At 41.2% G+C, this 27,240-nt stretch overlaps 2 protein-coding genes across 4 annotated transcripts in view; one reads left to right on the top strand and one right to left on the bottom strand.

Moving 5' to 3' along the window:
- The window catches only part of LOC142417249 (trifunctional purine biosynthetic protein adenosine-3-like), a 28,457-nt gene extending 6,751 nt beyond the window's left edge, over positions 1-21,706 (bottom strand). The window contains exons 1-18 of the mRNA XM_075517754.1: positions 21,194-21,706; positions 19,217-19,321; positions 17,321-17,469; positions 16,425-16,520; positions 15,590-15,764; positions 13,880-13,991; positions 13,355-13,414; positions 12,385-12,510; positions 11,607-11,694; positions 10,330-10,415; positions 9,688-9,856; positions 7,331-7,562; positions 7,101-7,195; positions 6,264-6,373; positions 4,020-4,218; positions 3,190-3,441; positions 2,744-2,896; positions 689-895 (exon numbers count right to left, since the gene is read on the bottom strand). Coding sequence (XP_075373869.1) covers positions 689-895; positions 2,744-2,896; positions 3,190-3,441; positions 4,020-4,218; positions 6,264-6,373; positions 7,101-7,195; positions 7,331-7,562; positions 9,688-9,856; positions 10,330-10,415; positions 11,607-11,694; positions 12,385-12,510; positions 13,355-13,414; positions 13,880-13,991; positions 15,590-15,764; positions 16,425-16,520; positions 17,321-17,465 — 2,305 coding nt within the window. The 5' untranslated portion in view covers positions 17,466-17,469; positions 19,217-19,321; positions 21,194-21,706. The remainder of the gene's footprint in view (positions 1-688; positions 896-2,743; positions 2,897-3,189; positions 3,442-4,019; positions 4,219-6,263; positions 6,374-7,100; positions 7,196-7,330; positions 7,563-9,687; positions 9,857-10,329; positions 10,416-11,606; positions 11,695-12,384; positions 12,511-13,354; positions 13,415-13,879; positions 13,992-15,589; positions 15,765-16,424; positions 16,521-17,320; positions 17,470-19,216; positions 19,322-21,193) is intronic.
- Positions 21,707-21,889: 183 nt separating this feature from the next.
- DNAJC28 (DnaJ heat shock protein family (Hsp40) member C28) lies at positions 21,890-25,552 on the top strand. Of its 3 annotated transcripts, none has more exons than XM_075517661.1 (3): positions 21,890-22,064; positions 22,931-23,077; positions 24,094-25,551. In XM_075517661.1, the coding sequence occupies exon 3, from the start codon at positions 24,147-24,149 to the stop codon at positions 25,263-25,265; it is 1,119 nt and encodes a 372-aa protein (XP_075373776.1). In that variant the 5' UTR covers positions 21,890-22,064; positions 22,931-23,077; positions 24,094-24,146; the 3' UTR covers positions 25,266-25,551. The 3 variants fall into 3 exon arrangements, with proteins under 3 accessions (XP_075373776.1, XP_075373768.1, XP_075373785.1); XM_075517653.1 differs by having other exon boundaries at positions 21,890-22,204; XM_075517670.1 differs by lacking the exon at positions 22,931-23,077 and having other exon boundaries at positions 21,890-22,204; positions 24,094-25,552.
- Positions 25,553-27,240: the final 1,688 nt, after the last annotated feature.

Genomic DNA, 27,240 nt, shown 5'->3' with positions numbered 1-27,240 from the left:
CTGAGGTTGCATTTTGGCTGCCCAAACTGCTCACCAAGCTGTTTGGCTTCCAGAGGGATTTTGGCTCATGTCTTGCTGTATGTCAAGCAACGGACATACCAGAATGAAGACTTACCATCACATGTGACTGTACACAGCTGTGGCCTATCCTCAACCTTTACACAGGATCCACGTGAGTTGGGAAGGGGTTGGAAAGGAGTGGGTTGATAACCAGGATTGTGGTAAAATATAATCACCTAAATAATGTTTGAGTCCTTGCAGACAGTCATCAGAGGGATATACCTGAGTCTCAAGCAGGTACCTAGGTAAGACACTATTCAAGTACTGTCGCTCTGAAAACAAGTCATTCACTTCTCACTGTATTTAATAATGAAATCTAGATGTGAAGGGGTCAAATAGCCTCCAGCCTAGTGAAATGACAGAAGTATGAACACCACAAACTTTGCAGTAAGGAGTCTCCTCAGTGCCTACAGAACCGAGGGTAACTGGTACCTCCCAGAGATGCTCAGCGCTTCACAGAATCATACTCTAAAACAACTTATCCTGTATCAACTTAAAAATTAAATAGCGCATCCTGAAGTGGAAACCCCTCTGAAGTGAGACAGATGAATCTGTTACACTTCGAATCAAAACATACTCTGTTTAATTTTTGTGAGTGTCTTCATTTCCCATTAGGACACCTGCTAACCTGTGTGACAAGGCGCAACAACCTTCCCAATCAGCCAAGCTTCCTCATGCCTCTGTATGTCCTTGAGAACATGCTGAGCCAGGTCCTTCTGCACAACCAAGATGGCACCAATCCCACAATTAAATGTCTGAGACATCTCCTCCTCAGAGAGGTTTCCCTCTTTGTAAAGCCAGCAAAAGATTTCAGGAATCTTCCAACTGAGCGCATCTGAAAATGATTGAAATTTGCATATGGTCAGCACAAATGTTTGCTACCTATCTTTTATTATATACAATGACAGTGGTATATTACAAGAGCTGATAGAGACTAATTCTTGCTATTTTAAGAATACTGTCCAAGGAGGAGACCGACCCAACTTCCAGTCAAGTTTATAGGTGCTGCTTAGCTAGAGGTTTCTAGTCATAATTTGTGCGAGCCAAGTCTTCTCCAGGCTTTCTAATGAGAACATGTAGGAAATTATGGCAAATTAAAATGTATTCATCCCTCATCAGCCAGAAGGACAAAGCTACAGATGGCATACATCTCTTCCATAAGAGATAAAAGAGCTGTGGAACAAATAATTGTCTGCCTTTTTTGGACTACTTAAGCAGATCCTGTTTTTCTGTTTCAAAGAATCAATAATTAGTAGAAGAGTGTATACTTAGGCGTGCTGATGGGCAGACTGGAACAGGGCTGAGAGGTCTACACATGGATGGGAAGCATGGATGGGCTTTCACAGTGACCCTACTGTGCTGGTTTTGGCTAGGATAGAGTTAATTTTCTTCACAGTAGCTAGTATGGGGCTATGTTTTGGATTTGTGCTGGAAACAGTGTTGATAATACAGGGATGTTTTAGTTGTTGCTAAGTAGTGCTTATACTAAATCAAGGACTCTTCAGCTTCCCCTGCTCTGCCAGGTGCAGAAGAAGCTGGGAGGGGGCACAGCTGGGACAGCTGACCCCAACTGCCCAAAGGGCTATTCCATACCACATGGCATCATGCTCAGCATATAAAGCTGGGGGAAGAAGAAGGAAGGGGGGGACATTTGGAGTTATGGCATTTGTCTTCCCAAGTAACCATTACATGGGATGGAGCCCTGCTTTCCTGGAGGTGGCTGAACACCTGCCCGCCCATGGGAAGTAGTGACTGAATCCCTTGTTTTGCTTTGCTTGTGTGCGCGGCTTTTGCTTTCTCTGTTAAACTGTCTTTATCTCAACCCACGAGTTTTCTCACTTTTACTCTTCCGACTCTCTCCCCCATCCCACCATGGGGGGAGTGAGCGAGCAGCTGTGTGGGGCTCAGGTGCCAGCTGGGGTTAAACCACGGCACCTACTCATGAAGGCACGGCCTTAGGCTGTCTCTGGAAAGCTTGATTGTGCAGACTTGCCATCTCAACTTCACGTTAGAAAACTAACAATCCCTTGGGCTTGTTATCTTGTCTGTGGTTCCAGGCACTGGCAAGCAAGCTGGGCACCACATTAGTAAACTGGGTTTATTTCTTTCCTTTCTAATTTCATTCTAGAGAAATACAGACAGACATAGAGACATCTTCCTTCCCTCTCCCCATCCCCACAATATTTTTGGACTCACATGAATATGGTTTTCTTTAATATTTTGAACTTATGACTACTTTGCCCAATTTTGGCTTACACAGAAAAAGTTCTACCTCACTTACAGATGTTAAATGATAATCTGTTTTGAGGAAGCTACCACCTACCATAAAATTGCATTAAACGTGTGTGTGTGTGTACACACGCTGTGGAGCAAATCATGCAAATTAGTTCTCTCAACAAGCTTCACTGTTTGGTCAAAATGTTTAGTATGGAGAGGTGTCTTGCAGAACACACAATCTTCTCAAATCCCTTTTCTCCTAGAGGTGAGCTGCCTTCAAACTCTCCTTAAATTTCCCTTCTCCAATGACAGAGTGGTGCTCATCAGCTGATGCTTACTTGAAACAGGAATGTTTTTGGTAGGCTCTTTGGAAAAGCATTGACTTTGGTCATAACTGAAGCTGAAAAGTCAAGTCCATGCTGTGTATAAATTTTGTCAAACAGAAACAGTCATCTTCGACATTTACCTAGGACAGCGCTGACATGTTCTGGCAGGATTCTGGAGATGCCTTCCAGCAACCCCTCCTCAGCAATGAAGGCAAAAGCCTTCACGTGCCCTGAGCGAAGGACAGGCAGCAAAGATGGACTGTACATTTTTGCTGGGCTCAGCAATGTATCTCCTGCAAACAAAATTGTCAATTCAATCAATTTGTTTAAAAGGTCATTAGGTGTTTAGTGGGAATGCTTCTCTGAACAGGTTCGCTTCTGCTCTTTGTGGCAGACAACCTTGGGAAGCAGTAAAAAGTGCTGGCCCACTCTTCCAAAACTGTGGATGCAAGCCCACATACCTACCCCAAACACTGATTAACCCTAACCCATCCTGAAGTAAACAACCCTTGGCAGCACCATAGTTATGAAAATGTCTGCACACAATTCATTTGCAGGTTTGGTTTTGAGAAGAAAGATGTTGTACCTAGAGTCTTGTCACCACAGCTGCCAGGTGCTGGTGAGGAGTAGTGTAAGGAGGACATTAAGAGAATCTTCCTTATGATGCTAAAGCCACGGCCGTGAATCCCAGAAGAGGCCAGTCCAATAAGCACATCCTCCTCATCAGCTCTCTGCAGCCCCAGAAGGATCTGCCCCCGCTCCACTGCACCAACCACAAAGCCAGCCAGGTCATACTCTCCAGAAGAATACATGCCAGTCACCTCAGCCATCTCCCTGCCTAGGTGGGGAGAGAAGGCAGTCAGCACTAGCTGTAAACATTTTTTATTGTTAACTTTAAATCTATAGCATCTCCTAAAATAAGCAACGTATCCATGATAGCTGCAGAGACATGAAGCCTAAGCAGTGCAGTCAGATATATGTTAAAAATCCTTCTTGGCTTCTTACCTCACCTCAAGACTTCAACAAAACAAAGCTTCATGAAGTTAATGAAAGAAGAATTTTTTTTTTCCATTTCATGCTACTTATCTGGCACCTCCCTGCTATGACTGAATATCAGAGAGGGAATGAAAACATTAACACTTCAAGAATGTGAGGCATCCAGTTTTGCTCTCCTTTGTACAAGAATAAATAAGCAAGAATCAGGATCCAAATGCATGAATAGTAAAAATCATCCCTCTGTGCTGACCCATTTTAGAGATAAGTAAGAGTCTAAGCCCAAATGCTTGACTGTTTTTTCCACCAAATAGAAACCAACAGTTCTAATGCCACATACTGCCTCTGCCTACACCGACTATTTCACTAGTAATCATTTCAACATCAGAACCTTCAAATCTCAAAGGAGAGGAGTGTTCATACCCAGGAAAGCGCATCCTGCATTTCTGCAAGCTTCAGCTATTCCTTCTTTGATTGTGTCAGTCACTTCAATATCAAGTTTGCCACAGGCAAAATAACTGAGGAAGAAGAGAGGCTCTGCTCCTTGAGCCAGGATGGCATTGACACACATGGCAACCAGATCCTGACCTATGGTGTCATGTCTCTTACATACTTGTGCAATCTGCAAAACATGGTGGGAACCAGCAGTGGTGACAAGAAATACGCAAAACTCAGATATTAATCAGTCAAATAGCAGAAATCTTCTTTTCCCTGAAAAGAATCACAATAGAACATACATGCAGAAGATAACCTGGTACATCTAGTTTAAATCAAGAGAAAACAGCTCATTTTCTTGCAGAGGAAAGAAAAATCTATTTTGTTTTTTGAAACATTAATTCAAATTCTAGCTCCAGCTACCCAGAAATTGTCATTTTGGGTGGGCTGTTTGCTTGCTTTTTGGAATATTATGTCAAATCCAGAATAAGAGATGTCTAAAAGCAATTACAAATTCCCAGGATATTCAACCTACAGAACATCCTAGCAATTTCCAAAAATAAGATTGGGTTGCTCAAACATCACTGTGTGTTCTGCTTTACTTTTGCCTGCTAATTCCACTGGGCTACGTAGCAAAACTGAAACAATTTATTAAGTAGTTTTCTTCTTCTTCTCCAAGTCCACAGGGAATGAGATTCTTCACTCCCAGCCTTCCCAAGAAGTCTTTTAATCTCAGCTATCTCATGTCACAGGTAACAACGTGGGCCTGGTCTGTAGGCTCCCTTGAAAGACAGGTCTTTCACAAAGCAATAATATTTCCCTCAGGAATGCTGCTATTCGATTTTTAAAAAGTTATCAAGTTATCCTACAAGTAATGAAACCTGATTCAGACATCATGGCTTCTATAAAGCGGCAACATTTACACTACTTTATTACAAGCAGAGGTTTCTACACCGTCAGGGATACACCAGAGCAGTTCCGCTTGTGCCAACCGCTGATGTAGGTGCATACCACCAGCTCACACAGTGCAATTCACCTCTGTCAGTTACCACTTCAGGGTCTGAAATAGGACAAAGATTGCATGTGTATGGGTAAATTTTCAAGGTAACTACCTTTCACTGACACAGCTCTATCAGTGTAGTTATACCAATGCAGAAAAGCTCAGTACAGAAAGATGGGGAAGGGACAAATGCAGATAAGTACTATCACTGGTTTCAAAATAGTAACAGATCAGCACCTAAACAAAGTCTGAGTTTGGATTACAAGCCTGATTTCTTTCACCAGTTGGTGGATTTAGAAGTGCTATGGAAACCAGTCATCCCATGTCCTTTGTTGCATTATAACATCTCCCTCCCACTGATCTAGTAACAATTCGTATAGGCATTGGCCAACCTTTTTTGGCCAAGGAAGAGTCTTGGGAACAGTCTGTGTAAACACAGTTGGGAATGTCTCTCTGCCAAGCAGTTGGAACAAAGACTCACAAGAGTCAGCACCAATCGCTTTATCATGCTCAGAGGTGTCCAAGGATGTAAGACTGCAAAAGACCTTCTGGATTATTATCCTTCAGTCTCCGGCTGTTGCAGGAAGCCACATCACATCATCCCATCACTAAAGGTATAAACACCAACTTGAAACAAGTTGCTATGCTTGATCAGTGAAAGGCAGCTTCAGACCTCCACTCCTCTGATGGCTGAAAGCTGCCTTCTGATTCAATATATAAACATATTTCTGGCTCAACTTATCCTATGTGTTCTTGTGTAATTAGCATTCTTTATCTATTGGCTTCTCTTTCTCTTTAACATTTATGTCCTCCATCCTTCTTTTCCCCAGTACCCTAACAGTGGTAATCATGCTACCTCTCTGCATACAATTTATTAAGCTGACAGTTATCATTTCAGCACTTCACTGCACCAATTCCTCTCTGAACTGATCTTTCTCAAAGCCAACGGATCCTCTATTTTATAGCAGAAATTCTGGTCCTTAGTTCCTCAAGTGCCCAGCTAAATGTTTTGTTTTATTATCATTTCATCACAAAATATCCAGAACTTCCACATTCTCAATGACATATGCACAGGCCCTGCTCAAAAGATCATATACAAAGTTCAAATGACCACTGCAGTGGCCTTGAGATGTATTTATAATGCTCAGAAGGTAGATGATGCAATTAGCTGTGGCATTTAAAACAGTCTTGGGAGATAACATAAGCTTTGCTACAGTCAAGTTGCAAGTTACCTGCAGTTTAGGTCCAAGGCCTTTAGTTTGAGATACCAAGATAGGATCATCATAACCGGATGCTTTCAAGTCAAAGAAACCAGCAAAGCCTCCTACTTCTGAATGACTGCCTGCCAAGTACAAATATGTCAAGGATCATTTTTAAGGGAAATAAAAACACTCAAAACACTCATCAAGGCAAGTACTGCAATTTATGATTTCTTGGAGAAGTCAGCACTGTGTCCACTGACAGAAACATGCAGAGCTTTATGAAGCATGGACCCCAAAGTGACATATTTCATGGTGCTGTAAATAGATCTTTATTATTCTGTATTTGTGACCTATGGATTGTGTATAGCAAAGGTTAAACATTTTACCAAACTGTTAACAGCTCACCTTTTTTCTTTATGCAGCTACTTTTTTCTAAGGGGAAAAAAATCAAGAAATTTTCCTCAGTAGATCACTGCTAAGAGTAAAGAACATAGCCTGAAGAGCAAATAACAAGTTCAGTGATTGTTAGTCACACCCTAATAACTGTTTGGATGTTGTACTCATATATACAGCTGGTAGGATCACTTCTGTTCAGTGACGTACAAAACCATTCCATTAATCCAGGAGTTATTCTGTTCACTAGACTAACCTTGAAAAAGTGCATCCCCATGTTAAGCCAACTATTTTTAATTAAGCAAAAGAGGAGTGATGAGAAAGAAAGGAGAATTTTCTTTTTTCTTGGTGACCTCAGCCCAGTTTCTCAAGCTCAGTTTCAATGCCAAGAATGCATTGCTCACCTCCTGTGGAAAAAAAAGTTCTGTCGCATTCAATGTACTGAGGAAATTCAAAGATGGCTCCCAATCTTACCTGATCTGGTACCACTTACAATTGTTGTTTCCGGCTGATGAAACAAAACATCACTGGTTACAGCTTCCATGTGTCTCTCTTTGTATATTAGACCCCTGCAGAGAGTAAAGGACATGCTAGCAGCAGTAGTGACATTTTCTGCATAGACCATCATTCATCACACAAATGGGAACAACAGATATAAAACTTTGGACTAGCATCTATTTCTGCTAGCGCCTTTGCTTACATACAGAGACTGTTTGAGAAGCCGTATACCCCGATGGCCAATGTCCTTCCTGTAAGTGGCACCCTTGAAACGTATGGCCGCTACACCTCTGTTGGCTTCTCCCAGTGCTTTAATCAAGTCCTCCTTAACAGCAGTAATGGACAGGACTCTGCCACCACTTGTCACCACTCTGCCATCCTTCAGCGTTGTGCCAGCATGGAACACCTCCAGCCCTAACTCTTTGGCTTGCAGCAGCCCTACAAAAGCAAAAGGAACTCTCTGAGTATTTTAAATCAGATACTATGTTGGCAAAGCAGTGAAGATTGAAGACCTTTCTCCAGGCAAGGGAGAACAACAATAAAGCTTTCCACCTTACCTTTCTTCCAAGAAACAACATTACCACTGAAGGGTATCCCACTCCACTGGCCCTAAGACTCCCTTCTGAGAGGTCCAGTAAGGACATAGATCACACAGGAACAGAAATAAGGGATCCAGGAGCCACAACGGGATATATAACTAGCCTGTGCCAGGGCAAAACTGTGCTGAATATTGTAATTGTGAATAATTTGTGCAGGGCTTTCCTGTATGAAATCACAATTCATAGCAGTTTACTGCTTGGATTCTCTGCTCTCCCTGGTATCAAACCGTTAATGTTAATATTACCTCAGCACTCCCCTCGCTATTCTGCTGTGCCCACACCACACAATTCCCTACCACACCTGAAATCAATGCTCTACAAACACTTGCAGGTGTCTGTCCAATAGCTAAAACAAATTACATATTTTGTTCTTTTAATTTGTTTCCATGTATTTTCCTGTTAGAGGAAAGCAAAATTGCTCAGGCATTCTTTTAGATTCATATTTTGAGGAGGAGATAAGGGAAGAGGAACTGCTGCCATCACTTGGAAAAAGTGAAACAAAACACAGTTTTCCCCTTGCTGTCAGCTAGACAGATTTTATAAACAAGGAAAAGGGACCTTTATACTTGCTGAAAGTACAGTGTGTTACGTTGCCACAGCACTGCCCTGACAAGGTCAAAGCCGAGCCCCAGCTAGCCTTGCTGCAACAGAAACCTAACTCCTTCCCATTGCGAATACTCCAGAATAAAATGTTTATTAAAGTCATTAAAATGTGGGAATCAATGTGGAAAATGGGAAAAAAAAATAAAACCCACACAACCCCAGGGGCTGGAGTATAATAATAAAAGAATGAATTGAATTTCATTGTTTTGACTGTCTTTTTTTGTGATTAACAAGCAGCATGGTCATACAACCTCACTCCTAAAGGTATGAAAACCAACTTGAAAAAAGTTAAGTTCCTGAGTCTGACTAATGAAAGGCAGCTCATTAGCAGAGGGATTCATTCAGTTACGTGGTATGGATTTTTACAGTTACAGAAATGCAGTTTCCCAGAATATCACTGACAAAACAAAATAAATACAGTGAGTGAACTGGAAGAGGAGGGTGGGCAAGGAGAACATGACAGCAGAAATCTTGACAAGGGAAAAAGCAATATAACATGACCTCCTCCCTGGGTGATGTAGGGTAACTGGAGTACTGACAAAAATAAGGTGGCCTTGATGTAAGATCAGTTGTCTGGGTTGCTTTACACAAGGCATAGTGTTGGACTGGCAAAGCAGTAGCTGAGGGGGAAGGAAATAGTTCTGCAACAGTTTCCTCTGATTTTAAACATTTTTAAAAATTTTAATCTTAATATTGAACCACAAGAATCTTAACACAGAAAATTAGTATTGATCTAAAGCCCACATGTCCGACTTCCTCAAAACCCTTCGAGCCCTATGAAGACGAGGTGCTTATTAGTATTACACAGTAATGACCTGGCTGGCTGGCACAAGGGAAGGAACCAAGCTGATGGTGGAAGCATGAACCGCTCCTATCTTAAAGGCCACAGGTCCTCAAGTCTCACCCTTATCACTGGCCAAGCATTAGCTAAGATAAAGTGACCTCCCAGCAAGGGAGCAAAACTAGCAATAAGCAGTCATGTGCGGACAATGCTGTGGTCCATGTTTCCAGTGCAGTTTGCGGAAGTACTCCGCATGCACGCACCAGAGTTGTTCCAAGAGGACATAATGCCCCATCACCTTCTCATCTCAGCAACCAGCTACAGACAGAGCTTTATAGAATGATGCAATTTTAATCATTTAGCTCCTGTGCTACTTTGGACAGGCATGCATTCCAGTTAAATGGCCTTACTGAACAGCTATCCCTTCCACAAGGACATGGAGTGACGGATGAAGGCAGATTCTCATGAGTGTGAGAGGTAGGATGGAGGAAAGCAGTACAGCGCTCTGGGAGAAGAGATAAATGCAAGCTCATTGAAGTACTAGGCTAAAATTAAAGAGTAAACAATCTACTGAAGTTACCTGTTACCTCCATGCCTTTGTCATAGTCTCCTGGGTATCCTGGACTTGCCATGACCACACACACAGCTGTACTATTTTCTGACCAGGCTGGCATGAAGCTGCAGAGTTTGCCATCGATTGTTGCTTGAATCACTTCATAAAAATCGTTTTTAAGCAGTGGAAGAATTACCTGCAGATAATTTTCATAGTGATAGAAGTTAATTCTTATTTTGCTGACTTGTTGAAATTCAACTTAGGGAAAATTCAATTAATAGAGTAAAATCTGTACCTGCCAAATGGAAAATACTGTATTTCCCTATACCAGTAGATTTGGAAACTATAGGTGAGCATTAATTTGCAGCATCTCTTTGTAACAGGCAGAAATTTACAACATCAGATGTGAGATTATGTAGAAGGAACATGAATTTAGGCCCCTCCCAGTCCACTTCTATCCAGAAAAATAAAATCTGAGCAACAGCTCTTTAACTTAAATTCTTTAACTAACAATTCACAGAAGCTGACTCGTTAAAATTTTAAGGTACCTCATACATTGTCTAAACACTCTCATTCAGATCTGCATGTTCAGGGGAAGGAAGACATAAATCCAGATCTATCACGCACATTTCCCTAACCATATTTAAGTTTCCAGTACCTTTCACTCACCTGGCACTGAGGGTCACCGAACTGACATTTAAAGTTTAAAATTTTCACACCATCTCTGGTAAGCATTAAACCTGTTTGCAGCACACCTGAACAGAAAGAACACAGCCAAGCAAATGAATTTAAACATTTATTTTTCAAGAACTCCTTTAAACGCAACACAGTATTTTGGGATGCGGGAAGCATTTCTGCAAACCGTAAGGAATTAGGAGCAGGGATACTGCAAAGCAGTTACACACAAGTTATAATAATTCCACAATAACCAACAAAGTGGCTAGCAACAACCTGAGCAACATTGAGTCACATTTTTGACCGAATACAACGGAAAGCAACTTCTCTGCATCAGAAAGTTGAGTTCCGCCTTCTGCTACAGCCCTCTAATTGCAGGCATTCAGAGATCAGAAGGAACTGACAGGATGAAAAAAAAGTTCCCATAAAACCTCATTCATTATGCAGACATTGCAATTTTCTTACCATTAAGTGCACTATTGTTATGCATAAATATAGATGTATACCTCTGTATTTCAGGCAAAAATAACAAACCAAAGTTCACTACTGCTACTAACAAACAAGAACAAACAAAAACTTATTGAAGTTGGCATGCTGTGATTTCTACTCAACACACATATATGCATGTGGTGATCTAAAGCAGGCCTTTCATTGTATAATCAGAAAACCAATCCCCAGAGAATAACAAGTGTGAAAATTTAAACTCCACAAAGCATCAGGTCCTCCAGCATCATCCTGAAAATGCCCAACACACACTACGTTCTTACTGCAGATTTGGGCATTGTAAAAAGTTACCAAATAGCAGAGAATACATTGCCGACTGGAACCCAACTCTTTACATGTATGTGATCTTGACGGTCTTCAGTACCAAAAGCAGCCATTGGCATTAAGTGACAGCTGTGAGCATCACCTTCCTTTTTCAAAACAGCCTTAACACAAAGATCTTAAGAAAACTTACATTGCTGTATATAGGAGTGAACAATACAACTGTAATTAAGTATATATTATACCTTGAATTACAGAAAGTCTGGTTGCAACTGTTTAAATACAAAATATTTAATAAAAATGAAGTATGTTTCATGGAGAAAAGATGAATGTTCTTCCCTCCAAAGGAAGAGCTAAAAGCCAAACCAGTACAGCTTAATACTGCATGAAAAATTAACTTTTACTTTTTTTTAAACAAACGTAATTTGGAATTCAAAAGCATTCCCTAACAATGAAACTAATCTTAGTATGACTTTACCTTGTTTTTCAGTTGAATGCTTACTTACCTACATATGCTGTTCCTTCTTGTCTCATACTATCAACAACATGTTGAAGGATAGCATCATTGATTTTCTCTAGAAGAACTTCTGGAACCTGACGATCAACATCAAACTGATTGAGACAGTGATGACATTTGCTGGACTAGCTCATAGGACCTGAAAGGACTGGGGTAAGTAAATCCCTCAGCTATGTTTTCTGCTCTCCCACCCCCAACCAGTGCACTCCTTCCATCAGGGTGCTGCTGCCTGAAGGACAGATACACTGATCCTCGGTCTCCCAAGATTTTTTGTTTGGTTCTTTCTTTAGAAGGCCAGTTTTGAGGAGGTTTGAGACACTAGCAACCTGGGCTGTACACAGTAAGACTGTTTCTGTACTTAGAGAAAACCACACTAATAATGTACTTGAGCAGCATATTTAGAACAATGCAGTCAGCTTTAAGAATCAACAACAAGAAACCCAAGGTCATGTTCAAGACACAAAGACTCCAGGCATGTAGGGAATTTTGCAGGGACATTTCAAGTGATGCTAATCGGAGGAGAGAAACACCAAGTTTAGGAAAAATGGAAAAGGTAAAAGAGAGACCATTCCTCAGAACACTGGCTCATTAAATCCTAAAGAATGACTAGTAAAGTTTGAGCCCTATATTGCACTTACACAAGCAAAGCGTCAATCTGTTCGAGAAGAAATCTGGCCTATGTGATAGAAAAAAGACTGGGCCCTAAAGGAGACATATTAACCACAGATGTGATCAGCCTTATTGCACGCTGAGGAGGATTACTATACCTGAGGAACTGGGCAATAGGCTCCCATCCCTCCAGTGTTTGGACCCTGGTCACCATCCAATAATCGCTTGTGGGCCTGGGCTGGGGGCATTGAGGCAACAGTGACACCATCCGTGAAGCACAAGCACTGTTAAGAGACACACACAACACACAAACAGTGACAATGTCCTGTCCTAAAGGAAGCTAACGCTGCTAGTCACAGGCTGAGGCTCAGTTCTGCCAGGAAAATTTAGGAATCAAAGACAGACAGCAATAGGATCCACTTATTCTGCTGCAAGCTCACTGACCTGAAGGATTCATTGAGCTTTCTTGCTCATTTTTAAATAATCAAGAGAAATGGTGGCCATCATAACAATTCCTTTCTGATGAATTAGATCTTGACCTATCAGTCGTGGACAAATGCTTACCCTAAGGTATGTGAATAGTCTTCATTGACTTGACAGAATTATTCATATGTTTCAAGTTAAACGTGTGTTTGCAGATCTGGGGCCTGAATGAGTGTGAGGTATTCTCAGTGCACAACAAACCTTGCACAAAGAACTCGTTTTCAGTTTTCATGTGGCATATAATATGCATGCTTAAGTTTTATCCCGCCACTGAGTAGTAATCCATGGTAAAGAAAGTGCTAAAATAGGCACTAAATATTAGCACAAAATTATTGATGTAACAAGAATTACCAAGACAAAGTCCATACAAACATGTTTTAGGTCACCTTAGGAAAAAAAGATCATTTTCCATCAAGTAGTGAAAAAAAGATCATCATAATTGCAATTTTATGGCTAATGTAGAAGAAAATTCCACTGACAACATGCATTGACTAGTATGACATCAAATTGCTCAGATTGCATATTTATTTAAGTGCAAATAAAACAAAAAAACCTATTTGAAACAAAAAACTTGTGTGTTTATGCACAGAGCATAGCAATAATGCCAAAGAATAAAAGCACACAACCACACCATTGATCACATACAGAAAGTTCTTCCCCGTGAAGAAGTTCTTCAATAACAACCATCTCTCCAAACATTCTGTCCTGTACAAAAAAAAAATTCTCCAATTAGCAAACATGACATCTACCAGCTAAATCCTCTCTTTATTTTCTTTTAACAGAAAAAACAATGTATATGAAAAGTACCAGCTTGCTTGAATTCTGGTATGTAGAGGAAAGCTAATAGAATCTCATTTGGAGATAAGGAAGGGACATTGAAATGCACCTTATCAGATCTCAGGAGCCAACAAAACATGAAAAAGTTGGAGAGGCAGGACAGCAGGACTCAGTGCTGGAATGACAGTTCAGTCACCAGCTCTGCAAAGCCCTGCTCACTGCCCACTGTCTGGGCAAACATGAGGAATTTGAGGATGATACCCAGAGAAATTCCTTAGTCAAATGGGCAAGTTTCTCCTGAAAATACTTGCTTCCTGTGGCCGAAATTACAAACTCACAGGCCACGGAACAGAAAGAATTGGATTCCCACTGATTAATTAAAGATTTACCCACCTGCATAATCTCCTGGACAGCTCTGCAGGCTTCCTCTTTGCTGGCTGCAATAGTCACTTCTTTTCTAGCAGCAGGGCCCCTTGCCCGTACAACTCGTGCAGGAAAGTCTGTGCTTTAAATGAAAGCAAAAGTGAGAGTCAGGTATCCCTACGGCATCCAGTGAAATTATCATTTTTAAGCTGAATGCCTCTCATATTCTTCCTTTTTTTCTGAACGGTTGAAGAATAACACTTCAGAAAAATACACTCCCTGCGAGCCCATCCTGTGATGGAGGTGAATGGGCTCTTTATAGCCCTCAGCACAGGACTGTGAACCAGAAATACATGAATTCTGTTGTTGGACACCAACTCAATGTGTATCTTTGGACAAGTCACTGAACTTTGACACCTCACAGTTTCTTCCTCTTTGCCCTGAGTTGGGTTACTATTTTACTTCTGTCATAGGTTTGGAAAGATGAACTCATTGATGATTTATAGTTCCATAACACCAGATTACAGCACATGATCCTATAAACCACTACGGAAGTTCTCTGTAGGGTTGTAAGGTTAAGGCTGAGTTAGGTCTTCCATGTAAAGGATATGTTAGAACTAGTGTATTAACACTGTATTCCCAGAATTGCTCCACTTACTCTTAAACACAAACTAAATCTAGAAGAAAAAAAAGAACAAACCAGCATAATGTTAACATATTTTAACTACACTTTATCCATTCACCTCTCTCCGGCTTGTGGACAGTCAAATAAAATGTCCCTTTTGAAGAGCTGATTCTACACACTACTAGCCTGTTTTCTGAAACAACATCTCATTCCTCTTTTCTACATTACGGTTTATATTAGGATAAATTTCAACCCCAGATTTATACAACCGCCAAAGCAGGCTCACACAAAGCTCCCTTTCTCCACATCTCAGTGTGCTGACCTGAGTCTTATGCATGCTTACAGACATACAAGTTGTTGGCCTGTTTCTCTACATGGCAGTAATACAGACTAAATGCTGTTACTAAATGCTGTTTCAAAGTCAGTGAAAAGGTTGTTTTTATTTAAAAAAAGAAAAAAAATTCCACTAGATTATACCACATGTAGCATGTGACAGCAAAGACAAGAAGACTGTGAAACCGACACACAGCCACAGAGCAGTGTAGCTGAACACAGCAGCTGCTGTGAGACTGGACCAAAATAGCCACAGCGGTAAGTTACTCTCCCAAAGGATCCCCAGTGACTTCAGAGGCGTTACCGCTCAAAGCAATTGCAGAGATATGCAGTTACATTTCTCTCTCCATGTAAGAGAGATGCTGTCTAGCCTTGAAGACATAGGAGTATCCTCCTTAAGTTATGAATATTTGACCAGTCCCTCCCAAATCACTCCATAGATAGTATTTTGCTGGTATCTGTCTCTGTAGAAATTATTCTTACCCTTACAGAAAGATTTATTGAAATATTTTTCTCTGCCACAATTTTTTTGTCTTTTAAATGGCTAACTAGCATCCTGAAGAAGCTGATCAAAGAAAAGCTGTGATCTGTGAACAGAAAAATCAACCTGTTTAAGTTCCCTGCACCTTCACCATCTGTCTCTAATTACAAAACTAATTCATTCAGTAGCTATTTGAGAAGAACAACAGTTGAAAAGTTACCTAGTTCTAGGTAACTATCATGGGTGAAGGCCAAATGCATAGATAACTTTACAGAGGAGTTTCCAGTATCAAAATATTTACCTGATAATAAACCTACAAGCTTCCTGGGGATTGGTGAAGGCTTTCCATCTTGCTGTTGGGATCCCATGTCGATCCAGAAAGGCTTTGGCAAAACTGGTGTTGGATGCCAGCTGGGCTGCTTTTGCAGATGGTCCAAAACACCTAACTCCCGCTGCTCTCAAGTCATCAACAATCCCTAATTATCGAAAATAGCAAAAGAACCAAGTCATCTGTTTGGAAACATCCAGTCATTTTGACAAAAGGAAAACCACATAACCATTCTGGCAGTCTGCTACACTTTTCCTTGTCTTAAACAGCTAATTCATCCTTAAAATAAGGTTCTGCATATCCAATGACCTGTTTCATCATTTAGTTTTAAGAGGTCTTTAGCTCTTTACATTATTAAGCACTGTCACAGTTACCATCCCGTGACTAGCACTAGGACTGTCAGTGTTTCTGTTCCCTATTTAAGACACGAAGATCTTACTGAACATTACAATAAATGCATGTGATGGTCTGGGTACTGTTGCATACAGCAACAACATTAGGACTATTGCAAGAAAATTCTTTATGTAAAGGAAAGCAGAGCAGAAGACACAAGAGTATTTGTAACCATTACTGATTCTTGATCCCGAATGACTTCCCCTGCTGATTTCTAACACACAAAAAGCAGCATACAGCTATGAAGCCAAATGTTTTAAGTTACTACAATTCCCATTTACAAGATAATCCATATTTTCTTGCTCTTCAGTTTAATTAAGTCAGTGTGTGTCCTAAGACACACACCGAAAGGTCATTTTAAAGTAGAATTCAAGGTGCTGATTTTTACTGTCAAGTTAATTTATTTCAGCCTTACCAGCTGCCAAAAGAGCTTCTTGTCCAACTAACACAAGTCCAATGTTATGATCTTTGCAGAACTGGGTAACAATAGTGTGATTGCTCACTAATACAGCTGAAAAGGAAAAGGAAATTCAATTAAGTTACCACTGTAAAGCCTAAATAAGAGATGGAGAGGAGAATGTCATTGTTCCATCTCCCTAAGAAGTATGATTAAAATAATGAAACAGTCCATGAAGGGCAAAGTAAAACAAACAATATAATAATAACGGATCCAGAAGGAACAGTGAACATTTCCAATTTGCACTACTGTTTTTAAACACATCTGCTAACTTATTAAATGTATTTTATTTGCTATATGTAATCAATACAAACTTTTAAAAGCTGCTTATCATAACAGAATAAAAAGTTTAAAAAAATAAAACTGTAAGTTCATAAGGAAACTCAATTTCAACATCTGAGCAAAGATTTACTCAATGGCAGTGCATGATGTAGCTATATTTAGCTGAGCAGCCTGGGCAGACAACAGAGAAGTTTCTATCCAGAAGTTAGTAACTTTGAGCCTTCTATTCCTCTGTTACATTTTGCTGAAATTGGTAAGTGAATTCAAGAATAATAGTGGGATGAAAGAGATGAGGTGTAGAAATACAAGGTCTCATATAAGCCTCACTATCTTAAGAAGCTAGGCTAAAAATAGATATAGTATGATGTTTTACTAGGCAGTTCTAAAATTCAGAAACAAAACATACAGAAAAAAATACATATGTGCCTTAAATAATTTGTGGTACCAGTAAAAGAAAAGAATAATTGTTATCTCCTACTGACTCAACACAAATGTGGTCAGTTTTGTTTCAGTTCCAACACACATATTACTGATTACTTGGCACAATATTCTTTGTTTTTCCCCCTTTTTACCTGAATTTGAAATTTTTCCATTGTCAGCTGTTCCTGCATTTCCTGGAGCAACAAACACATGTTTTACATGTGGGGACTGTGCCAACTTCCAAGCCAGTGCATGCTCTCTCCCGCCGCTGCCAATCACAAGCACCCGATCAGCCATTAACCTGTGCAAACCCACAATCATCATATATAGTACTATCTATTTATTTCACAAACCCATGTAAAAATAAGCAAAAATATATAAATTATATCTCTCACTTATAACTGGTAAGTAATATCAATCCAGTTCATATTAGAAAGGTATCTATAAGACATCTGAACAATGTGACTGTACCAGTAGTGTCACTGGATGGATGCATCATTCACACTTGGTTTAAATACTGACAACAATGAAATCACTGAGATTTTTTTCCACTTGTTTCAGTACAGTCAAGATTTCCTCTCTTAAGTATCCAGGCTGAAATAATCTTGTCATGACTAGGTCTCATCAAGTCCTTTGGACAACTACACAGGACAGGACAGAAAGTTTCATACAAATGCTCTAGGCAACTTACCAGATAAATATATTTCAAACCGAACACCCTGGTCAGTCTAGGAACTTTTATGAGTGCAAACATCCTCAGTAATAAATGGCAAAGACAGTTTTCAGAACAGATTTTACACTTTGACAATTGCTAAGAGGGTAACTTCAGCAGAACAGCATGCTCAATAAAGGAACAACTGTTAATTTCACTAGGACACTGACATTTAAAACAGTTCCTCAATAATATTTCTAGGCAAATTAGTTTTGATTTATTTCAGAAATATTATCATATTCAACGTAGGTCACATCTGCAAACTTAATTTTTCCTTATGTGCTGAATGTGGACAAATGTCAGAAAGAAAAAACACCCCAGAACATGACCTTTAAGGAAGATGCTAATGGCATAAACCAGTCCTTAGCCAGGAAATAGATAATAAATTAAAGATACCATAAAACACCAGCTTTGCAAGCAACATGTCAGCAGTCTTTTCCCAAGAAATCAGAACCATTGGTTTGAGTTCATTACATAGCTTCCAAAGGCAAACAGAAGCTAAATGGTGACACTGCGGTATAATATTTCAGAAAAGATGTTCATAGAGCTGTGATACATCAATAATCACATTTTGAATTCCTGAAACAGTATTAAGACATCTTAACCTATTATCAACAAAATAAAATTTAACTATGTATGTTTTCATAATTATTAAATTGTCCAAGTACAATGTAAGTACTTCAGGTAGCCTGTCCCTGGGGATTACAGACCGTTGTGGATTATCTAAGAGACTAATTTTAAGTTTTAGGTATTGTGCTCCAGGCATATAAACACAGAGCATATGCTTAATGCTCTATCAATCGCCAGACTGATTTCCTTGCAAAAGACTTTTCTAAGTCTTTATACTGTGTAACTATCCAATATGTCATAATTTGTCTTTCCTTTTGTCACTGCTTGACAAATAATTCCGGAGTCACTAGGAAGTTGCTGTGAACTTAAAAGTAAAGGGTCACAACTGCTCTATCTCTAACAAAGACATCAACATGCTCTCGACAAAGCTTCATTAGGCACTATGGCCCAACCGTCATTAGTAAAAAGCAAAGTGTTTTTAAAAGCAAAATTATTTTTTTCCCTTAAATATAATTTCACAGTTCACTGAAATTTTCTAAACCAGAATAAATTAAAGTTCCTGACTGGGAAGAGAGTGAAACCAAGCAGTGCCTCCTACCCTGTGGAAAAAATGCACATTTCCATTCCACATCATAGTGAGGACACTAAAGACATTTTTTCCAAAGCAATTCAAAAGCATGCTGGAAGAAAAGAAAGCTGGTAAGACAGTTGTTCCTAGAGGAAAGGCTGTAGAGAGGGACATCTCACTTGAATCATCTTCCCTTACCGTGTGAGACCTTGCTGCTTGTCCACACAAAAGGCTGAGGAGTCCCCCAGACAGATTCAATTCTTCCTTCAGCTCCTGCTTCAGATCCAAATGATTTCTGATCTCCTAAAGCCAAGGATAAGGGTGAGAGGGTGAAAGAAGCAGACAGACCTGCATGCTGCCCTGACCCCTTTTATCCTCCTGTCTGACGGGAGGATCCCCAGCAGGATCTCCTTAATGCTGCCCGCCCTTCAAAACAGACCTCCCTACAGACTTCAGCAGCATGGACCATTCTCCTCTCTTTCCATTTTTCCTCAGCTAACAACAAAAACAACTCTTCCCCACCAATCAGTCCTACAATGTTAATAGTATTCAACCCTAGGGGAAAAAAAAAAAAAGCTACAATGTGGTATCAAAAAGCTGAGATCACTGCTCAGTTCCCATGTTAAGAGCAATTTTATATCCTCTCACAAGTAAAGAATCCCAAAGACAACTTGTAAAAATAAAACATAGCTTTCATGGTCTATAGCTAAACAGAAACACTCCCGTTAAAACCTGCACACATAACTCCCACAGACCTATTCTTCGTAATGGAACATATCCTTAGATGTATATATAAAGGTTATTTTAATATTTAGCACACGCTTGAATTGTGCCCCATTTAATTACTACCCTTTTTACCTTTTGAAGAAATTTAATACAAGCAGTGTCAGAGATACAATGCATATAATAAGTGTTATTTTATTCTCCACTGGTACCTACACCATCCTCTTCAACAGCCTAATCCTTTCATGATAGTATCTGAAGTCGTTCGGTTAACGTTTGGCAAGCTTGCAATCCTTTACTGAAAACTCTTTACTGAAAACAAAATTAATGTATCCCAACATAGCACTGAGCAGTGTCTGTGTGTCTTAAAGTCAGGCAATGAGAAATAAAAAAATACATTAATAGAAACACAAGCCATTCCTTTCACACCACTAAAACAATTTTTAAAGGAAATCTCCAAAGTTTGTTTAAAAATTCTATGGAATTAACAGCTTGTGTACTGTTGGACAGATGCTGTACTTGAACCTCCCAGTTTAAGGAGACATGCCTGCCACAATAGTCTTAAGCATCACTTACCAAGTATCTGTAGACTGCCTTCCTTAGATTTGCAAACTCACAGTTCCACATTTTCTACCTGTGGCTGAAGAGCAAACCACCACAAGGAAAGAAGAGTCCTATTTCTTGTAAGATGAAAGAAGGATAACATTTCTCTCCCTTTTGCAACAGTTTTTGGATTTTTTTCTTACAGTCAGGAAGCTGTGACAATTTAAGTCAGGAACAGAACTCGTGCAGCCCTGAAACATCTCTCTGCTGCATGGCTGGCCAGGTGATAATTTAAACTTGCATTCATTCCAGCGGATCAATTTGTATTGCAATTATTTGACCAAATTGTTTTCTTAGATAATTAACTGAATACACAGCAGAAAAAGCCAATATACATGGAAACTTCCAATATCAAAATCTGACTTTTACAGAAAGTGAACGTGAAATTTAAAAAATGTAGAAAACCATTACCTAATGAACAGAAGAGAAAATCTCCCTGAAACAGTGTATTTTAGTGTTGTTTATCCACCAAGATAGCATACTGTCAAAGCCCTAACAGGATGAGCAGTCAGAGTGTAACACTGGAAGCTATAAAATGAAGCAGACTGCTCTACATGGGTGTTGCTTCCTTTCAGACATCAATGCCACCGTTTCACTGGCTGGATATGCAGCATGCTCAACCATACCCCATCGAGTACCGTTAATAAAAAACACAAGGGTTTTTTTGTTTGTTTGTTTTTTAATAATAGATGTTGGTGTTCACGGAGGAAACCCAATTGTTATTTGTCTTCCACCAATAAAAACACAAGGGGTTTTTTGTTTGTTTGTTTTTTAATAATAGATGTTGGTGTTCACGGAGAAAACCAATTGTTATTTGTCTTCCATCTACTGGGCCTTTTGTTTGTGCACCTGGCTCCTCCTTTCCAGGCTGAGGATAAGAACTGCTTCTTCTTGGTTTGGGGTTTCTTTAGCTGTAGTTGCCATCCCTTGACAGCCACCTGATGCCACGCGCGGAGGCCGTAGGAAAATCCACCAGGTGTTACCTGCCCTGCTGCAACGCAGTGGAGGCCGGGAGCTCTGGGTTGCAGTGAGTCTGACACTGCCCTTTTGGGTGAGCCCAACACATGCCAGCATACCCTGCTGCTCAAAGGCACTCACAGCATTTTGAAAACGGTGTTATGAGCAAGGACGAGAACGCTGTGAAAGCCCAAGCCTTTGTCAGTGCGCACAAGCTGTTCCACAAGCCCGTGAAGAGGCACGGGAGCTTGTCATCTACTACGGTGGAATTCACTCAGGAGGACGAAGGCTGAAAAGCAGTTAAGGTCTACATGTGTAAGTGTACATATAAGAAAATAATAATAAAAGTCGTGCCCCTCATACACCCTCACCGTTGGCAAGCCAACCCCAGCGCCATGTTGGACACCACCCAGGCTGCCCACCTCCCCACCCCACCCTTTCCCGCCGCAGTGCGCATGCGCCAGCCAGCCCGCCCGCCACAGTCACCCGCGCACGCGCGCTGACAACACGCCCCTCCCCCGCGCCTCCCGGCTCTCGCAGCCCGTCCACGCGTCGCCTAGTCACGTGGCCCCGCGCCGGGGACGGGCGTCACGCGGCAGGCGGCGGCTGCGGCAGGCCTGGGGCTCCCCCCGCTGGTGAGCGGCGCGGCAGGGCGCGGGGGCGGGCCGGCGGGCCGGCCGGCCGGCCTGCCTGCCTTCCCGGGCACACATGCGCCGCCTCTCGGGCGCCCCTCCTGCCGTTAGGAGACGTCCTTGAGCGAAGGGTAAAAGCACTCGCCCCTCCTCTTCCTCCATTGCTGGCGCTCTACCGCTGGCGCTCTACCCCTGGCCCCGTGCTTGCCGCGCCCCCTCGGGCCTGCGTCGCTGTGCGGGAGGGGGAAGGGCGGGCAGCGGCGGGGACCAGGTGAGGCGGGGGTGCTGGGTAGCGGGGCCCTGGGCGAAAAAGTGTGCGTAGCGGTGCGGGGAACTTCCCCCGCCCCGCATGCCGCATGACAGCCGTTAAGCGGGGGCGGGATGCCGAGTGCCTGCCTCCTCGCATGCCGGTAACTGCTTTCCTCAGCCTTTCTGCGGCACATCGCCTCAGGGCAGTCGCCCGTTCCCGGGGCGGGAGCTCGTCCTTGTCCCCACAGCCCGCGTGGGGCGGCGGTTGGGGGGCAGCCGTTGGGACTCTTGACGGCAGTGGGGCGGGGGCGGAGCTCTGGGAGCGGCGGGCTGTCTCGTGCGCCAGGCCCGGAGGGGGAGGGGGGCGGGGCGGGGCGCGCCCTTCGGTGCCACCGCCCTCTTCGGCCTTGGGCGGGGGGGGCTCGGTCTTGTCCCCCCGTACCTAGTCCCACCGGGGAGACCTGAATTCAAACGGCTGGGGAATAAAAATCCCCCCAGCCGGCACCCTTCGGTGCCGTGGGCTGAGTGCTCTACATACAGTTTGATACAGCTTTTTCAGCACAAATATATTAAAATCAAGCTTACAGAATTATGAGGAAGTCTGCTTCTGATCAGTATGTGGAATTTCAAGAGTGTATCCATTCATCTTTCCATTCAAGTAGTAGTTATGTGGATTTTTATGGCCATATGGAACTAAATTATCTTTGCCAATCACCTAGAAGGAGAGAAATCACTGTGTCATACACAGAAAAAAAAAAAAAAAGGTCCATTATAATAACCACAAGATGATGACTTAATACCTTACCTGGATCAAAATCAACTGAGTATATTCAGGATTGATCCAGTCTTTCATCCAGTCCCAAGTACATCTCCTTTCCCGTCTTTTCTCAGGCAGGTTAGTGCAGAAGGGCAGTTATGTGCAGAACATACAAACAGTATTTATTCCTTAAACTTAACCTCGATTTAACCTAGTTTTTTGTTTGGAAAGGAAGTCAGCAAAGGGTATGTTGCAGTCAGTGATGAATCTGTGGAAGGAGACTCTTTAGCACCATGTATGCAGCATTTGTCTTGGGATTTTCATTAATAAAGAGAAGTTAGCTGGTGTGTAAATTGTGTGTGCAGTTTGTGTGATATTTTTCTACTTTTGATTTTACGTGAAGACTTACTTATGTTGTCATTTGCTAAAAGCGTTCCTTTTGCTGTTTCCCAAAGTCATTCAGAAGCACTGGTATTCCTGACGGAATGAAATACTGTCTGCTCTTGATCTGTTCTGAGTTCCAGATTTATAACCTTACCTGGCACAAACGAAGGAGATTAGCCACTAGGATGCGAGAGCCCTGTATCCTGCTGGGATACAAGAGTTAATCTAAATGAATCTATAATCCAAATGCTACTTCAGTTGTTGCTGCAAAACACAAAAGGGTACTGTAATGGAATCCTTTGAGAATGTACCAGGTAGTAGATCTCAAGGCATTGATGTATATGAATAGAAAATTCAGCTGATGGCTGTATGTAGGTGTATAGCGGGAAAGGGAGAGATTTGTTTCAGCAAAGTCACCGCTCAGTATAAAGCATATTTCCAGCTTACATTGCACTGAGTTTGCAGAAAGGCAATAAAGCTTTGGCCATTGGGGAATTCTGCAGTGCAAAACAAACCTATGCTACTGTTGCTAGACCAGGAGAAAACTATATTGCTAATTAATTTTCATTGACATTTTAATACTACTACTTCAGTAGTAATTAATAAGAAATGCAGATTTCAATATTAGTCTGTAAAAGAAAAGAACATTGCATACTGTTCTGAAATTTTGTAGGGATTTCTTTAAATAATATAACAAGGATAAGACTTAAATCATGTAAGTTCTTTTAAAAAGCATATTTAACACAATTTTTATAAACATGTGTTTATAGGTCATTGTTTATAATGTAGCTGCATCTGAAGAAATGTAAAGTGGCTTTGTGTCATGCTGACTAACAACATAGGGCATCGTTTAACAGTACGTCAAGCAATGATTCCAAGAAACCTGAAGCCATTTCCCTATATTTGTGGCAACAGAATGTTGTCGGGTTACAAACCTAAAAGGAGCATCAAGGACTCTTACAAAATTCTTGAGCTTGAGGAAGGATGTTCCCTTGATGATATCAGAAACTCATATCGAAATCTTGCTAAAAAATACCATCCAGACAGCGGTTCTGCCACGGCTGATTCCGAAGCATTTGTGAAAGTAGAAGAAGCATACAGAGTTGTGCTCAGTGATGTGGCAACCAAAAAGAAATCAAACGAGAATAATGAAGACGAGGAAGATCCATTCAAATCAAAAGCACCACAGCATAGACACTACTTGAGTTTTGAAGGCGTTGGTTTTGGAACACCAAGCCAAAGAGAAAAGCAGTACATGCAATTTCGAGTAGACCGTGCTACTGAACAAGTGTTGGAGTACCGGAAGCAGAGACTTGAAAACCAATACGCTGTGACTGACCTAATGAAAGCCAAAGATGTGAGGCAGAGCAAAAAGGTGAAAATAACTCAGGCAGTTGAACGGTTGGTTGAGGACCTCATCCAGGAATCGATGGCGAAAGGAGACTTTGACAACCTCAGTGGCAAAGGAAAACCTTTGCAGAAATTTTCAGACTGTCCGCATATTGACCCTATGACTCACAACTTGAACAGGATTCTGATAGACAATGGCTATCAGCCAGAGTGGATCCTGATGCAGAAAGAAATACGGGAAACTATTGAGCAGTTAAGGAAGAGTATAGTGGCATCCAGAAGTAAGCTTGGAGGGCCAATGACACCATATAGGCAAAAGCAATGGAATGGTGTTTGTGAGCAATTTATAGAAGATATCAGGAAATTAAACAAAAGAGTTGACAACTTCAATTTAGTTGTTCCTATTCTGAGCAGACAAATGGTGCACTTCAGTGCAGACAAAGAAATTGTTCGAGCACAAAAGACTTACGAAGCTTTGATGGAAAGCAGAGAGGCTTCTAATTCAGACACAAAGGAAAATGAAGAGGAAAATGTTAAAAGGTTTGGGTGGAAGTCATCTCTATTTAAGTGGTTAAACCTTACATTGAAATAAGGTAATACAAATTCATCTGTCTTGTCAAGATTTTGAATGCACTTTATTAATGAAACTTGTAGCACTAGAGAAATTCCAGGTACACTGAAAATGTAAAATCCAGCTGTCCACTGTTACACCAGTTAAAAGTAATTGGGTTGTCTGATGTGCATGTGCAGGTGCTTAATTGATTTATTTGTGAACATTGTTAAGGAACAAATAAATTCAGTTGTCCTCTTGCAGCTCATTTTACTTCTGCTTAAATCAAAATTAACACTTCACTTTACAATGGAGTATGATCACTTTTACAGTCTGTTATCTCTTCAAAAGGCAAAACTGAAGCATAACAAAAACACGTTAAGGACGAAGTGGAAGTAAAAGTCTTGCTGTGCCCTGTTAGTTCAACCTTTATCCTTTCTTCTTTAAATGCGTACAGCTCATAAATTGTTGACAGGTTTCATGCATTTTTTTAGAAGTACATTCATCTCTTCAAGGTTAAATTAAATGGGAATGAAGGGAGGGTTCTGGATGTCTGGACTTGGGCTGTACATTCATCAGAAGTCCATTTTTTGATCTGGCTTTTAACACAGAAGGAGGTCTCAGAAAGCATCCAAGCAAATAAGGAAGACTGGCCAAAACTGTACCCTAGATGCAGGGCTTTTTGGAGGCGAGAGGAGAAAGGAATATTCATTTTCAAAAGTAATTGCACCATTTAAATATTTTAGAATATTGGCATCAAGAACTTACTGTGAAATATTGCTGTACTATTCAAGTTTCTGGGCAATGGCTTGAAGGGTGGGAAAATCTCCATGATGCCAAAGATTTACTTACCTTTAGTAACCTCTCAGCTCCCCACACAATCTGATTTTCCTGGAGGACTTTGCCTTTGAAAAGGTGTCACTGGATATATCAATATCTGCGTGGGCCCCCTTCCTCACTCATGCTGCTCTGACTCAGACTGTCCCTGTCTCCACCTGTGCAGGAGTTGTGCTGTGCCCTGCCGGTCTGTAGGGAGGTGTCCCAGAGGCTCTGGTATGTCACGGAGAGGGAATTTCCACTCTCAAGAGTTTCAGAAATGAAAGCTAGATGATCACAACCTTCCTTTGGCAGATGCCCCAGCACCAGCAGAGTCTGGGTTAATGCGTTTGCTTTTGGGCAGATAACACTGCATGTGCTCCTTTTGGTCTTTGTGCGCTTGCTCATCTCAATGAGGTCTTAACGTGCAGGCAGACCATTATTTATATCTGTTGGTAGAATGGATTAATTGAAGTATCATTTGTCAGAGGGTATTATTTAACCTAGTAATATAATAGAATATAATTTATTGGTAACCGCTACAGGTTTTTCAAGCCTTTGTGTTACAGCAAATAAATAACAATGACAAGATGTTTGTAATGTTTTAGAAAATAGGGCTAATCTCAGCTTCCTTTAACATACCTTTTTGTAGGAATTAAGGTGGCAAAAGTAAAAAGAACAGCGTTACGTGCAGGCTGATCTGTTGCCACTGGGACGCTTGTGCTGTGCTGTGCCCTGGCGTTAGCTGAAAGGATTAGGTCATGGCTATTGGTTCCTTTCTGCTGAGATTCAGTTAGGGGGCAGGGGTCCACTAGCAGTGCGTGGATCAGTTGGGCCAGCCAGTAATGTACTCTTCAGTGGCTCTCCAAGTTTGCAAAGAGGGTAAGAAATAACGAGTGTCTTGCAGATACAGGAGTTAAGTCCTATATAGTGGTGAGGTGGGAAGAAAATGTGCCTGTGATCTTGATCTGCCACGTAAGTAGCCCCAATCTAAATGCTCAGAAAGAGAAGTCACATTACGTGGCAGTCCTCTGCTTCTGGGGACTCAGAGTTCAGATTGCTGTCCTTTCCTTTGTGATACGGATATGATTCATTGAGATCACGGCGGTAGGCCAGGCGATACCAGAAGGCTTTGACCTCATAAGCTCCTCACTCATTTTAGCAGCTGTGTGTATGAATGTCATGTTTATTTCAGTAACTT

The sequence above is a fragment of the Mycteria americana genome, chromosome 1 (genome assembly GCF_035582795.1).
Source record: "Mycteria americana isolate JAX WOST 10 ecotype Jacksonville Zoo and Gardens chromosome 1, USCA_MyAme_1.0, whole genome shotgun sequence".
Lineage (NCBI taxonomy): Eukaryota > Metazoa > Chordata > Aves > Ciconiiformes > Ciconiidae > Mycteria > Mycteria americana.
The sequence above is the reverse complement of the archived record's forward strand: the minus strand, read 5'-3'. Positions and strand labels throughout refer to the sequence as shown.

What these genes read in the sequence shown, in the direction of transcription:
- DNAJC28 (XM_075517670.1), top strand. Translation starts at nt 24,147, where the DNA reads ATGCTGACTAACAACATAGGGCATCGTTTAACAGTACGTCAAGCAATG.